Below are 13,128 nucleotides of genomic sequence, written 5' to 3' on the forward strand. Positions count from 1 at the left end.
TTTAGATAGAGGAGGTACACGTGCAGGTTTGTTGCATGGGTGTATTGCACCCAGGTAGTGAGCAAGGTACCCAACAGTTAGTTTTTTTTACCCTTGTCCCCCTCTAATAGTCCACAGTGTCTTGTTCCCATGATTATGTGCTCAATATTAACTCACACTTATTTGGTTTTCTGCCCCTGCATTAATTCTTAGTATTATGTCCTCCAGCTCCATCCTTGTTGCTACAAAAGTCATGGTTTTTATTATTTTTTGTGGCTGCATAGTAATCCATGGTATATTTACTGTATTCGTCCATTTTCACTCTGCTGATAAAGACATACCTGAGACTGGGAAGAAAACAATGTTTAATGGACTTAAAGTTCCACATGGCTGGGGATGCCTCACAGTCACAGCAGAAGGTGAAAGGCATGTCTCATGTGGCAGCAGACAAGAGAAGAGAGCTTGTGCAGGGAAACTCCCCCTTATATAATCATCAGATCTCATGAGACTTATTCACTATCATGAGAACAGCACAGGAAAGACCTGCCCCTGGGATTCAATTACTTCCCACCAAGTCCGTTCCACAACATATGGGAATTCAAGTTGAGATTTGGGTGGGGACACAGCCAAACCATATCTATGTATAAATGTGGGGTGTGTGTGTGTGTGTGTGTGTATATATATAATATATGTATCTCCCACATTGTTTATCCAGTCCTCCATTGTTGATTCCATGTCTTTGCTATTGTGAATAATGCAGCAATGAACATATGAGTGCATGTGTCTTTTTGGTAAAACGATCCATTTTTTTAGTATATTCCCAGTAATGGAATCACTGGATGGAATGGTAGCTCTGTTTTAAGTTCTTTGAGAAATCTCCATCTGCTTTCCACAGTGCCTGAACTAATTTACATTCCCCCCAACAGTGTATAAACATTCCCTTTTCTCCCCAGCCTCACCAGCGTCTGTTTTTGTTTTTTTGTTTTGTTTTGTTTTTTTGCTTTCTTTATAACAGCCATTCTGACCCATATAAGACAATATTTCATTGTGGGTTTGATTTGCATTTCTTTGATGGTTAGTGATGATGAGCATTTTTTCATGTTTGTTGGCCACTTATATGTCCTCTTTTGAGAAGTGTCTGTTCATGTCCTTTGTTCACTTTTTATTGGGGTTGTTTGTTCTTTGCTTGTTGATTTGTTGAAGTTCCTTATAGATTCTGGATATTAGACCTTTGTCAGATGCATAGTTTGAGGATATTTTTTCCATTCTGTAGGTTGTCTGTTTACTCTGTTGGTATTTTCTTTTGCTGTGCAGAAGCTCTTTGGTTTAATTAGATCCCACTTGTCAAATCTTTAATCTACCTTGGGTTAATTTTGATACATAGTGAAAGGGAAAGGTCTAGTTTCATTTATCTGCATATGACTAGCCAGTTATCCCAGCAATATTATTTATTGAATAGGGAGTCCTTTTCCTATTGCTTTTTTGTTGTTGTTGTCAGCCTTGTCAAAGATCATATGCTGTATGGCTTTATTTCTGAGTTTCTGTTCTGTTCTATTGGTTTATGTGTCTGTTTTTGTGCCAGCACCATGCTGTTTTGATTACTATAGCCTTATAGTATAGTTTGAAGTTAGGTAGTATGATACTTCCATCTTAGTATTGCTTTGGCTATTCAGGCTTTTTTTTGTTGTTCCATATGAATTTTATAATAGTTTTTTTCTAATTCTGTGAAGAATGACATTGGTAATTTGATAGGAATACCATTGAATCTGTAAACTGCTTTGGGCAGTATGATCATTCTAACAATATTGATTCTTCCTATCTGTGAGCATGGAATGTTTTTCCATTTATTTGTGTCATCTCTGATTTCTTTCAGCAGTGTTTTGTAGTTCTCATAAAGATCTTTCATGACCTTAGTTAACTGTATCCCTAGGTATTTCATTTTCTTTGTGGCTATTGTAAATGAGATTATGTTCTTGATTTGACTCTCAGCCTGGACATTACTGGTGTATGAAAATGCTACTGATTTTTGTACATTGACTTTGTACCCTGAAACCTTACTGAAATCATTAATCAGTTCCAGCAGGCTTTTGGTGGAGTTTTTAGGGTTTCCTGTGTATTAACTCATTTTGCCAGTGAATAGGAATCTTTTTTTAAAAAATTAAAAATACACAAATGCTACCCAAAAAAATGGCATTTTACCTTGAAACACCTGAAGTCAGTTGTGAAAGTTGGAACTTCCTATGAAATGGTAAAAGGAATGAGGGTTATCTGAAATCTAATGGACTGTTATAATACCAGATTTGGATGGGAAAGGCTCATAACACACAGTAGACTGAGGTAGCTGGTAGATTCATGGGGTGTGTGCACATGCGTGCTTTGAGTATTCCTACGTGGCTCAGTTCAACTGTGCACCTTTCCTCTCACAGAGGAAACTGCACACAAGCAAATGTGAATTCAGCATGTACTAAAAGTATTCTCTGATACAGTATGTCAATCTCATTGGGACAAATCTGCATTTTCAACACAAATGTTATAGCAGAACTCACTGTACTCACAGTTCCAGAGTTAGCTGCCCTTTGACTTTTCATTTTACAGTTTTTCGCTTCTCATTTCCCTAAGAGCCTTTACCCTTTTTCCTTACCAAAGTCTGTTGAGCCTCTTTAAAATGATTGTGAAGGCTGAAAACACAAGACTCGAAGTCTCTACCCTGCCTTCTGCAGCTTACTCATGACTCACCTGGGGGAAAGACTCTGCAAATGTACAAGGTCTCACTTTAAAAATGGAAGAAGTGAATTGCCCCCCTCCCCTTGGCAAGACCCCCCTTGGCAAGGCTCTACCTCCTGCTTTACTATTGTCCTTCAGGTTGATGGGTGGGTCCTTTTGTTGGGTTGGGTATATCTCTCAATGCCACTCATTGAGTATCTAATTTTGCCTTTGATTTTTTTTAGGTTCTGGGCATGTCTGTGATGAACAAGGTAGGAGAGATAGATAGATAGATAGATAGATAGATAGATAGATAGATAGATAGATAGATAATGCCCCCCTGAAGTGTGCCAAGCAAAGATGTCCTTTTGATTTGATTCCAATTGAAAGGTTTCCAACATGTAACAATCCAATTCTGAAGTCAGAATCCGTGACCCTAATCCAGGGCAGAACAAGGAACTATATTCTGGTTCCAGGGTCTTTAGAAGTTGAGCTGTAAACTAAAACAACGGTTTTCAAACTTTGGGTTGTGACCCACCAGTTGACTATGAAATCAATTTAATAGGTCACAACCAGAAAAATTCTTTAGTGAAACAACAGAGTACTTTACATGTAAAAACTATAACTATTATTTCTGTTATATATTAAACATATTTGGGGCATACAGGTACTAGGTGGAATTGTAAACTGTTTCCTACTGTTGTTTATGGTCAAAAAGGTTTGAAAGCCACTGCTCTAGAGGACCTTCATTCTATTGTGGGTGGTAGGGAGGAAAAATGGCATTTGTTTCTCACTTTCCCTGCAACTTAGACCCTAGTCTGGAGTAGAGATGGCAAAGGAAGCAAAGATTCTCACTCCTGTCTGGGAACATATTTCAAAGCTAGGTCACATGTTAATAGACCTGAGTGTGGTGTCTTAGACCTTGACTTGCATTGTAAATGCTTTTGCTTTAGGACATGGATCTGCAAATGAGTTTCACAAGAAGCATCACTGAGATTGGCATTGCTGTCCAAGATGCTGAGGATCAGGGGTTCCAGTTTTCCTACAAGGAGATGCTGATTGTTTACATGCTGGTGAGTGTGCAGAGAGGGAATAAGAAAGGCCCTGAGTATTCCATTACCAAGAGTTCAGGGCTATCTTTTTAAAAAGTGAATAGACTTCACCAGTCCCACATAACAGATCTCTGCCTTGTTTATGACCCAGGGCACCCAATGGTCCGATGAGGTTGCAGCTGCATCTGGTAACTTTCCTGAGCCTTTCTGAAACATTTAATCTCCTTATTTATGTTTCAGGACTTCATTAGAGACGAGCCCCTGGATTCCTTAGCTAGCCCTATTCGGTGGAAAGCCTTAATCGCCATTAGGTATCTCAGGTAGATAATTTTTTGTTGTTTTCATTGAAAAAGTATTTTCCCCCTTATCCTCCTCCTGATCAACTAACATCTGTTAGTGCAGACTTCAGTACACACTCCCAAAACTGAACACAGTTCATTAATGGGAGCTTCAAACTGGGGCCTTTTCTCCTTCCAAAGAGTTATGGATCTGGCTGAGAAATTGGTCATTTGATGACTGACAGAGACTGAAGAGCTACTCAGAGGAATTATATGTATTAATATATGAGGACTAAAATTTCTCTGCAAAAGGAAATTCTTCTTTCTAGATCTTGGCCTCCAGGCAAATTTTAATCTTTCAATTAAAATCTTATGAAAGCCCTAATCACATTCTCGTTGGTTAGCAGCAATAAACCTGAAAAAGAAAATACTTTTTGGCACATTTTAAAAATAATATTTTCACCCTTCAGTAAAAGAAATAGAAGTTAAAACCACAATAAGATAGCATCTCACGCCAATCAGAATGGCTATTACTAAAAACTCAAAGAAAGATGCTGCTAAGGTTGTGGAGAAAAGGAAACACTTATACACTGCAGCTGGCAACGTAAACTAGTTCAGCCACTGTGGAAAGCAGTTTGGGTATCTCTCAAGGAAATTAAAGGAGAGCTACAATTCAACCCAGCAATCCCATTCCTTGATATATACCCAGGGGATAATATAAATAGCTCTACTGTGAAGACATATGCATGCGTATGTTCACTGCAGCACTATTCACAACAGCAAAGACGTGAAATCAACCTAGATGCCCATCCATGGTCGACTGGATAAAGAAAATGTGATACATTACACTATAGAATACTACACAGACATACAAACGAATAAAATCTGTCTTTTGCAGTAACATGAATGGAGCTGGAAGCCATAAACCTAAGCAGATTAATGCAGGAAAACCAAATACCACTAATTTTATAAGTGAGAGCTAAATACTGAGTACACCTGGACACAAATAAGGAAACAATAGACACTGGGGCCTAGTTGTGGGTGGAGGTTGGGAGGAGGGTGAGAATTTAAAAACTATCTATCTGGTTCTATGCTTATTGATTAGATAATCTGTACACCAAATCCTCATGACATGCAATTTACCCATAAAACAAACCCACACATGTACCCTCTGAACCTAAAATAAAAGATGGAAGAATCAAAAAGAAACAGAAATAGAAGTCCTCTGTAAAGATTGGGAAATCACAAAAAATTTTTAAAAAATAATAAAAACCACCCATAGTGCCCCCGTTGCCAGCATTTTGGTCTATTTCCTTGATGTGGTTTGACTTTGGGTCCCCACCCAAATCTCATCTCGAATTGTAATCCCCAAATGTTGAGGGAGAGACCTGTAATCTCCACGTGTCAAAAGCATGGGGTGATTAGATCATGGGAGTGGTTTCCTCCATGCTGTTCTCATGATAGTGAGTGAGTTCTCATGAGATCTGATAGTTTTATAAGTGTTTGGCTGTTCCTCCTTCACATGCTTACTCTCCTCTGCTGCATTGTGAAGAGGTGCCTGCTTTCCCTTTGCCTTTGGCCACAGTTGTAAGTTTCCTGAGGCTTCCTGAGCCATGTGGAACTGTGAGTCAATTAAACCTCTTTCCTTTATAAATTACCTAGTCTCGGATATTTCTTTATAGCTCTGTGAAAATGCGCTAATACATTCCTTTAAGTCTTTATTTCTAGTCCTCCATTTTTATAACAGAGTTGAGATTCTACTCTGCATGTGATTTTTCATCCTGCTTTTTCTAACTTCACCTTACATAGTTCCACATTATCACCAATTCTTCACAAACATCATACTTTTCTTAGTTTTTAGTTTTTGTTAATGTTTAATTGTGGCAAAATAAATAAAACATAAAATTTATAATCAGCCATTTTTAAGTGTACAGTCCAGTATTTTTAAATACATTCATATTGTTGGCTAAAACTACTTGGCTATATTTTTGGGTTCTCTATTCTGTTCCATCAGTCTAAGTGCCTATTTTTATACCAGTGCCATGCTGTTTCAGTAACTATAGTTTTATATAAATCAGGTAATGTAGTGACTCCAGATTTGTTCTTTTTTCTTACTATTGCTTTGGCTATGTGGGCTCTTTTTTTATTCCATATGAATTTTAGTGTTGTTTTTCCTATATCCTATGAAAAATGATGATGGTATTTTAATGAGAATTGCATTGAATATGTATATTGCTTTGAGCAGTATGGGCATTTTCATAACATTGATTCTTCCCTTCCTTGAATCTGAGATGTGTTTCCATTTGTTTGTGTCATCTATGATTTCTTTTAGCAGTGTTTTGTAGTTTTCCTTGTAGAGATCCTTCACTTCCTTGGTTAAGTATATTTCTAGGTATTTAATTTTTTTTCAGCTGTTGTAAAAGGGATTATTGTTGGTATATAGCAGAGCTACTGATTTGTATATATTGATTTTTGTGACCCAAAACTTTGTTTTTTATACCCATTCTAATGGGTGTGAGGTGGTATTTTCTTGTGGTTTTGATTTGCATTATCCTAATGATTAGTGATGTCAAACATCATTTCATATGTTTGTTAGCTGTTTGTGTATCTTTTTTGGAGAAATGTCTACTCAAGTCCTTTCCTCATTTTTAAAATCAAGTTGTTTGGTGTTTCGTTGTTTAATTATAGTATTCTGGACATTAACCTCTTATCAGACATATGATTTGCAAATATTTTCTCCCATTTAATAGGTTGCCTTTTCACTCTGCTGATTATATCCTTTGATGCACAAAAGTTTTTGTTTCATTTTGTTTTTCAACTTTTATTTTAGATTTGGGAGTACATGTGCAGGTTTGTATATTGCATGATGCTGAGATTTAGGGTACAAATGAATCTGTCACCCAGGTAGTGAGCATAGTACCCAATAAGTAGTTTTTTTCACCCTTACTCACCACTCTCACTCCCTCTTTTGTATTCCCGAGATGCACAGAAATTTATAATTTTTAAGTAGTCCATTTGTCTATTTTTACTTTTGTTGCCTGTGTTTCAAGAAATCACTGTCAAATTCAAGATCTTCAAGCTTTTCCCTGTGTTTTCTTCTTAGAGTTTAATAGTTTTAACTCTTACATTTAGATCTTTGATCCATTGTGAGTTGATTTTAGCATATGGTGTAACATAAGGGTCCAACTTAATTCTTTCGCATGTGGATATTCAGTTTTTCCAACAACATTTTTTGTAAAGATTTTCCTCACATCAAAAGCTTGGCCTACAAAAGCAAAAATAAATAAATGGCACTACATCAAACTATGAAGTTTCTGCAGCACAAAGGGAATAGTCAACAAAATGAAAAGGCAACCTATGGATTGGGAAAAAATGTTTGCAAACCATGTATCTGATAAGGAGTTAATATCCAAAATTAAAAAGAATTCATACAACTCAATAGCAAGAAAATATATAACCTGATTTAAAAATGGACAAAGGACCAGAGTAGACATTTCTCAAAAGAAGACATGCAAATGGCTAAAAGGCAAATGAAAAATACTTAATATCACTCATAATTATGGAAATACAAATCAAAACTGCTCTGAGATATTACCTCATACTTGTTAAGATAGCTGTTATCAAAAAGAAACCCTAACACATGTTAGCAAGAATAGAGAGAAAGGGAAACCCTTGTACACTGTTGGTGGGAACGTAAATTGGTGCATCCATTATGGAAAACGGGATGGAGGGTCCAAAAGAAATTAAAAATAGAATTACTATATGACCCAGCAATTTATCTTCTGTGTGTATACCCAAAGGAAATGAAATTACCACCTCGTAAAGATATCTGCACTCCCTGAGAGATGAAAAATTACCTATTGGGGTACAATGTACACTATTTAGGTAACAAGTACACTAAAATCTCAGAATTCACTACTATACAGCTCATCCATGTAACAAAAACCACTTGTACCCCTATGGCTTTTTAAATTAAAAAAATTTTAAGTTATCTGTACCTCCATATTTATTGCAGCATTATTAACAATAGCTCAGATATAGAAACAACCTAGGTGTCTGTCAATGAATGAATGGATAAAGACATTGTGATATTTATACCCACAATGGAATATTATTCAGCCTTTAAAAAGGAGATCATGCCATTTGTTACAACATGAGTGGACCTGTACAACATTATACTATGTAAAATAAGCCAGACACAGAAAAAAATATTGTATAATCTTACTTGTATGTGGAATTTTTTAAAATGTCAGATATACAGAAATGGAGAATAAAAAACAGTGGCTACTGTTTTATTCTCAGTGGTGGGTAGGAAATGGAAGATGTAAGTCAAAAGATATAAAGTAGTAGGTAAGTCTCATGAATAAGTCTAAAGATCTAATAATGTACAACCTAGGAGTATATTTAATAATAGTGTATTGTATTAAGGATTTTGCTAAGTGAGTAGATTATAGCTGCTCCTACTTTTGCTCTTGCCACGGGGCAGAGGTGGGAGTGGACAAGAGAGAAACAGATAACTATGTGAGATGATGGCTAGGTCAATTTGTTTCATTATGGTAACCTTTTACTACGTATATCTTTTTTTATATATACTTTAAGATCTAGGGTACATGTGCACAACATGCAGGTTTGTTACATACATATACATATCCCATGTTGGTGTGCTACACCCATTAACTCGACATCTACATTAGGTATATCTCCTAATGCTATCCCTCCCCCATCCCCCCACCCCATGACGGGCCCTGGTGTGTGATGTTCCCCACCCTGTTTCCAAGTGTTCTCATTGTTCAGTTCCCACCTGTGAGTGAGAACAAGTGGTGTTCGGTTTTTCGGCCTTGCAATAGTTTGCTGAGAATGATGGTTTCCAGCTTCATCCATGTCCCTACAAAGGACATGAACTCATCATTTTTTATGGCTGCATAGTATTCCATGGTGTATATGTGCCACATTTTCTTAATCCAGTCTATCATTGATGGACATTTGGGTTGGTTCCAAGTCTTTGCTATTGTGAATAGTGCCACAATAAACATACGTCTGCATGTGTCTTTATAGCAGCATGATTTATAATTCTTTGGATATATACCCAGTAATGGGATGGCTGGGTCAAATGGTATTTCTAGTTCTAGATCCTTGAGGAATCGCCACACTGTCTTCCACAATGGTTGAACTACTTTACGTCCCACCAACAGTGTAAAAGTGTTCCTATTTCTCCACATCCTCTCCAGCACCTGTTGTTTCCTGACTTTTTAATGATTGCCATTCTAACTGGTGTGGGATGGTATCTCACTGTGGTTTTGATTTGCATTTCTCTGATGGCCAGTGATGATGAGCATTTTTTCATGTGTCTGTTGGCTGCATAAATGTCTTCTTTTGAGAAGTGTCTGTTCATATCCTTTGCCCACTTTTTGATGGGGTTGTTTGATTTTTCCTTGTAAATTTGTTTGAGTTCATTGTAGATTCTGGATATTAGCCCTTTGTCACATAAGTAGATTGCAAAAATTTTCTCCCACTTTGTAGGTTGCCTGTTCACTCTGATGGTAGTTTCTTTTGCTGTGCAGAAGCTCTTTAGTTTAACTAGATCCCATTTGTCAAATTTTGCTTTTGTTGCCATTGCTTTTGGTGTTTTAGACATGAAGTCCTTGCCCATGATTGTGTTCTGAATGGTATGGCCTAGGTTTTCTTTAGGGTTTTTATGGTTTTAAGTCTAGCATTTAAGTCTTTCATCCATCTTGAATTAATTTTTGTATAAGGTGTAAGGAAGGGATCCAGTTTCAGCTTTCTACATATGGCTAGCCAGTTTTCCCAACATCATTTATTAAATAAGGAATCCTTTCCCCATTTCTTGTTTTCGCCAGGTTTGTCAAAGATCAGATGGTTCTAAATGTGTGGTATTATTTCTGAGGGCTCTGTTCCATTCCATTGGTCTATATCTCTGTTTTGGCATGAGTACCATGCTGTTTTGGTCACTGTAGCCTTGTAGTATAGTTTAAAGTCAGGTAGCATGATGCCTCCAGCTTTGTTCTTTTGGCTTAGGATTGTCTTGGCAATGCGGGCTCTTTTTTGGTTCCATATGAACTTTAAAGTAGCTTTTTCCCAATTCTATGAAGAAAGTCATGGGTAGCTTGACAGGGATGGCATTGAATCTATAAATTACCTTGGGCAGTATGGCCATTTTCACGATATTGATTCTTCCTATCCATGAGCATGGAATGTTCTTCCATTTGTTTGTGTCCTCTTTTATTTCATTGAGCAGTGGTTTGTAGTTCTCCTTGAAGAGGTCCTTCACATCCCTAGTAAGTTGGATTCCTAGGTATTTTATTCTCTTTGAAGCAATTGTGAATGGGAGTTCACTCATGATTTGGCTCTGTGTTTGTCTGTTATTGGTGTATAAGAATGCTTGTGATTTTTGCACATTGATTTTGTATCCTGAGACTTTGCTGAAGTTGCTTATCAGCTTAAGTAGATTTTGGGCTGAGACAATGGGGTTTTCTAGATATACAATCATGTCATCTGCAAACAGGGACAACTTGACTTCCTCTTTTCCTAATTGAATACCCTTTATTTCTTTCTCCTGCCTGATTGCCCTGACCAGAACTTCCAACACTATGTTGAATAGGAGTGGTGAGAGAGGGCATCCCTGTCTTGTGCCACTTTTCAAAGGGAATGCTTCCAGTTTTTGCTCATTCAGTATGATATTGACTGTGCATTTGTCATAAATAGCTCTTATTATTTTGAGATACATCCCATCAATACCTAGTTTATTGAGAGTTTTTAGCATGAGGGGCTGTTGAATTTTGTCAAAGGCCTTTTCTGCATCTATTGAGATAATCATGTGGTTTTTGTCTTTGGTTCTGTTTATGTGATGGATTATGTTTATTGATATGTGTATGTTGAACCAGCCTTGCATCCCTGGGATGAAGCCCACTTGATCATGGTGGATAAGCTTTTTGATGTGCTGCTGGATTCAGTTTGCCAGTATTTTATTGAGGATTTTTGCATTGATGTTCATCAGGGATATTGGTCTAAAATTCTCTTTTTTTGTTGTGTCTCTGCCAGGCTTTGGTATCAGGATGATGCTGGCCTCATAAAATGAGTTAGAGAGGCTTCCCTCTTTTTCTATTGATTGGAATAGTTTCAGAAGGAATGGTACCGGCTCCTCCTTGTACCTCTGGTAGAATTCAGCTGTGAATCCATCTGGTCCTGGACTTTTTTTGGTTGGTAAGCTATTAATTATTGCTTCAATTTCAGAGCCTCTTATTGGTCTATTCAGGGATTCAACTTCTTCCTGGTTTTGTCTTGGGAGGTTGTGTGTGTTCAGGAATTTATCCATTTCTTCTAGATTTTCTAGTTTATTTGTGTAGAGGTGTTTATAGTATTCTCTGATGGTAGTTTGTATTTCTGTGGGATCAGTGGTGATATCCCCTTTATCATTTTTTATTGTGTCTGTTTGATTCCTCTCTCTTTTCTTCTTTATTAGTCTTGCTAGTGGTCTGTCAATTTTGTTGATCTTTTCAAAAAACCAGCTCCTAGATTCATTGATTTTTTGAAGGGCTTTTTGTGTCTCTATCTCCTTTGGTTCTGCTCTGATCTTAGTTATTTCTTGCCTTCTGCGAGCTTTTGAATGTGTTTGCTCTTGCTTCTCTAGTTCTTTTAATTGTGATGTTTGGGTGTCAATTTTAGATTTTCCTGCTTTCTCTTGTGGGCATTTAGTGCTATAAATTTCCCTCTACACATTGCTTGAAATGTGTCCCAGAGATTCTGGTATGTTGTGTCTTTGTTCTCATTGCTTTCAAAGAACATCTTTATTTCTGCCTTCATTTCGTTATGTACCCAGCAGTCATTCAGGAGCAGGTTTTTCAGTTTCCATGTAGTTGAGCAGTTTTGAGTGAGTTTCTTAATCCTGAATTCTAGTTTGATTGCACTGTGATCTGAGAGACAGTTTGTTATAATTTCTGTTCTTTTACATTTGCTGAGGAGAGCTTTACTTCCAGCTATGTGGTCAATTTTGGAATAAGTGTAACGTGGTGCTTAGAAGAATGTATATTCTGTTGATTTGGGGTGGAGAGTTCTGTAGATGTCTACTAGGTCTGCTTGGTGCAGAGCTGAGTTCAATTCCTGGATATCCTTGTGAACTTTCTGTCTTATTGATCTGTCTAATGTTGACAGTGGGGTGTTAAAGTCTCCCATTATTATTGTGTGGGAGTCTAAGTCTCTTTGTAGGTCACTCAGGACTTGCTTTATGAATCTGGGTGCTCCTGTATTGGGTGCATATATATCTAGGATAGTTAGCTCTTCTTGTTGAATTTATGCCTTTACCATTATGTAATGGCCTTCTTTGTCTCTTTTGATCTTTGTTGGTTTAAAGTCTGTTTTATCGGAGACTAGGATTGCAACCCCTGCCTTTTTTTGTTTTCCATTTGCTTGGTATATCTTCCTTCATCCCTTTATTTTGAGCCTATGTGTGTCTCTGCACGTGAGATGGGTTTCCTGAATACAGCACACTGGTGGGTCTTGACTCTTTATCCAATTTGCCAGTGTGTGTCTTTTAATTGGAGTATTTATCCCATTTACATTTAAGGTTAATATTGTTATGTGTGAATTTGATCCTGTCATTATGATGTTAGCTGGTTATTTTGCTCTTTAGTTGATGCAGTTTCTTCATAGCCTTGATGGTCTTTACAATTTGGCATGTTTTTGCAGTGGCTGGTACTGGTTGTTCCTTACCATGTTTAGTGCTTCCTTCAGGAGCTCTTTTAGGGCAGGCCTGGTGGTGACGAAAATCTCTCAGCATTTGCTTGTCTGGAAAGGATTTTATTTCTCCTTTATTTATGAAGCTTAGTTTGGCTAGATATGAAATTCTGGGTTGAAAATTATTTTCTTTAAAAATGTTGAATATCGGCCCCTACTCTCTTCTGGCTTGTAGAGTTTCTGCGGAGAGATCCGCTGTTAGTCTGATGGGCTTCCCTTTGTGAGTAACCCGACCTTTCTCTCTGGCTGGCCTTAACATTTTTTCCTTCATTTCAACTTTGATGTATCTGACAATTATGTGTCTTGGAGTTGCTCTTCTCAAAGAGTATCTTTGTGGCATTTTCTGTATTTCCTGAATTTGAATG

The 13,128-nt window shown here is 37.3% G+C and overlaps 1 protein-coding gene across 4 annotated transcripts in view; it reads left to right on the forward strand.

Annotated features, from left to right (window-relative positions):
- The window catches only part of MROH2B (maestro heat like repeat family member 2B), a 73,382-nt gene that overhangs the window by 34,600 nt on the left and 25,654 nt on the right, over positions 1 to 13,128 (forward strand). For all 4 annotated transcript variants that reach the window (XM_024356624.3, XM_054684396.2, XM_054684398.2 and 1 more), the window contains 3 exons: positions 2,928 to 2,954; positions 3,636 to 3,755; positions 3,975 to 4,054. In XM_024356624.3, the coding sequence (XP_024212392.3) occupies positions 2,928 to 2,954; positions 3,636 to 3,755; positions 3,975 to 4,054 (227 nt within the window). The remainder of the gene's footprint in view (positions 1 to 2,927; positions 2,955 to 3,635; positions 3,756 to 3,974; positions 4,055 to 13,128) is intronic.

Source organism: Pan troglodytes, chromosome 4 (genome assembly GCF_028858775.2).
Source record: "Pan troglodytes isolate AG18354 chromosome 4, NHGRI_mPanTro3-v2.0_pri, whole genome shotgun sequence".
Lineage (NCBI taxonomy): Eukaryota > Metazoa > Chordata > Mammalia > Primates > Hominidae > Pan > Pan troglodytes.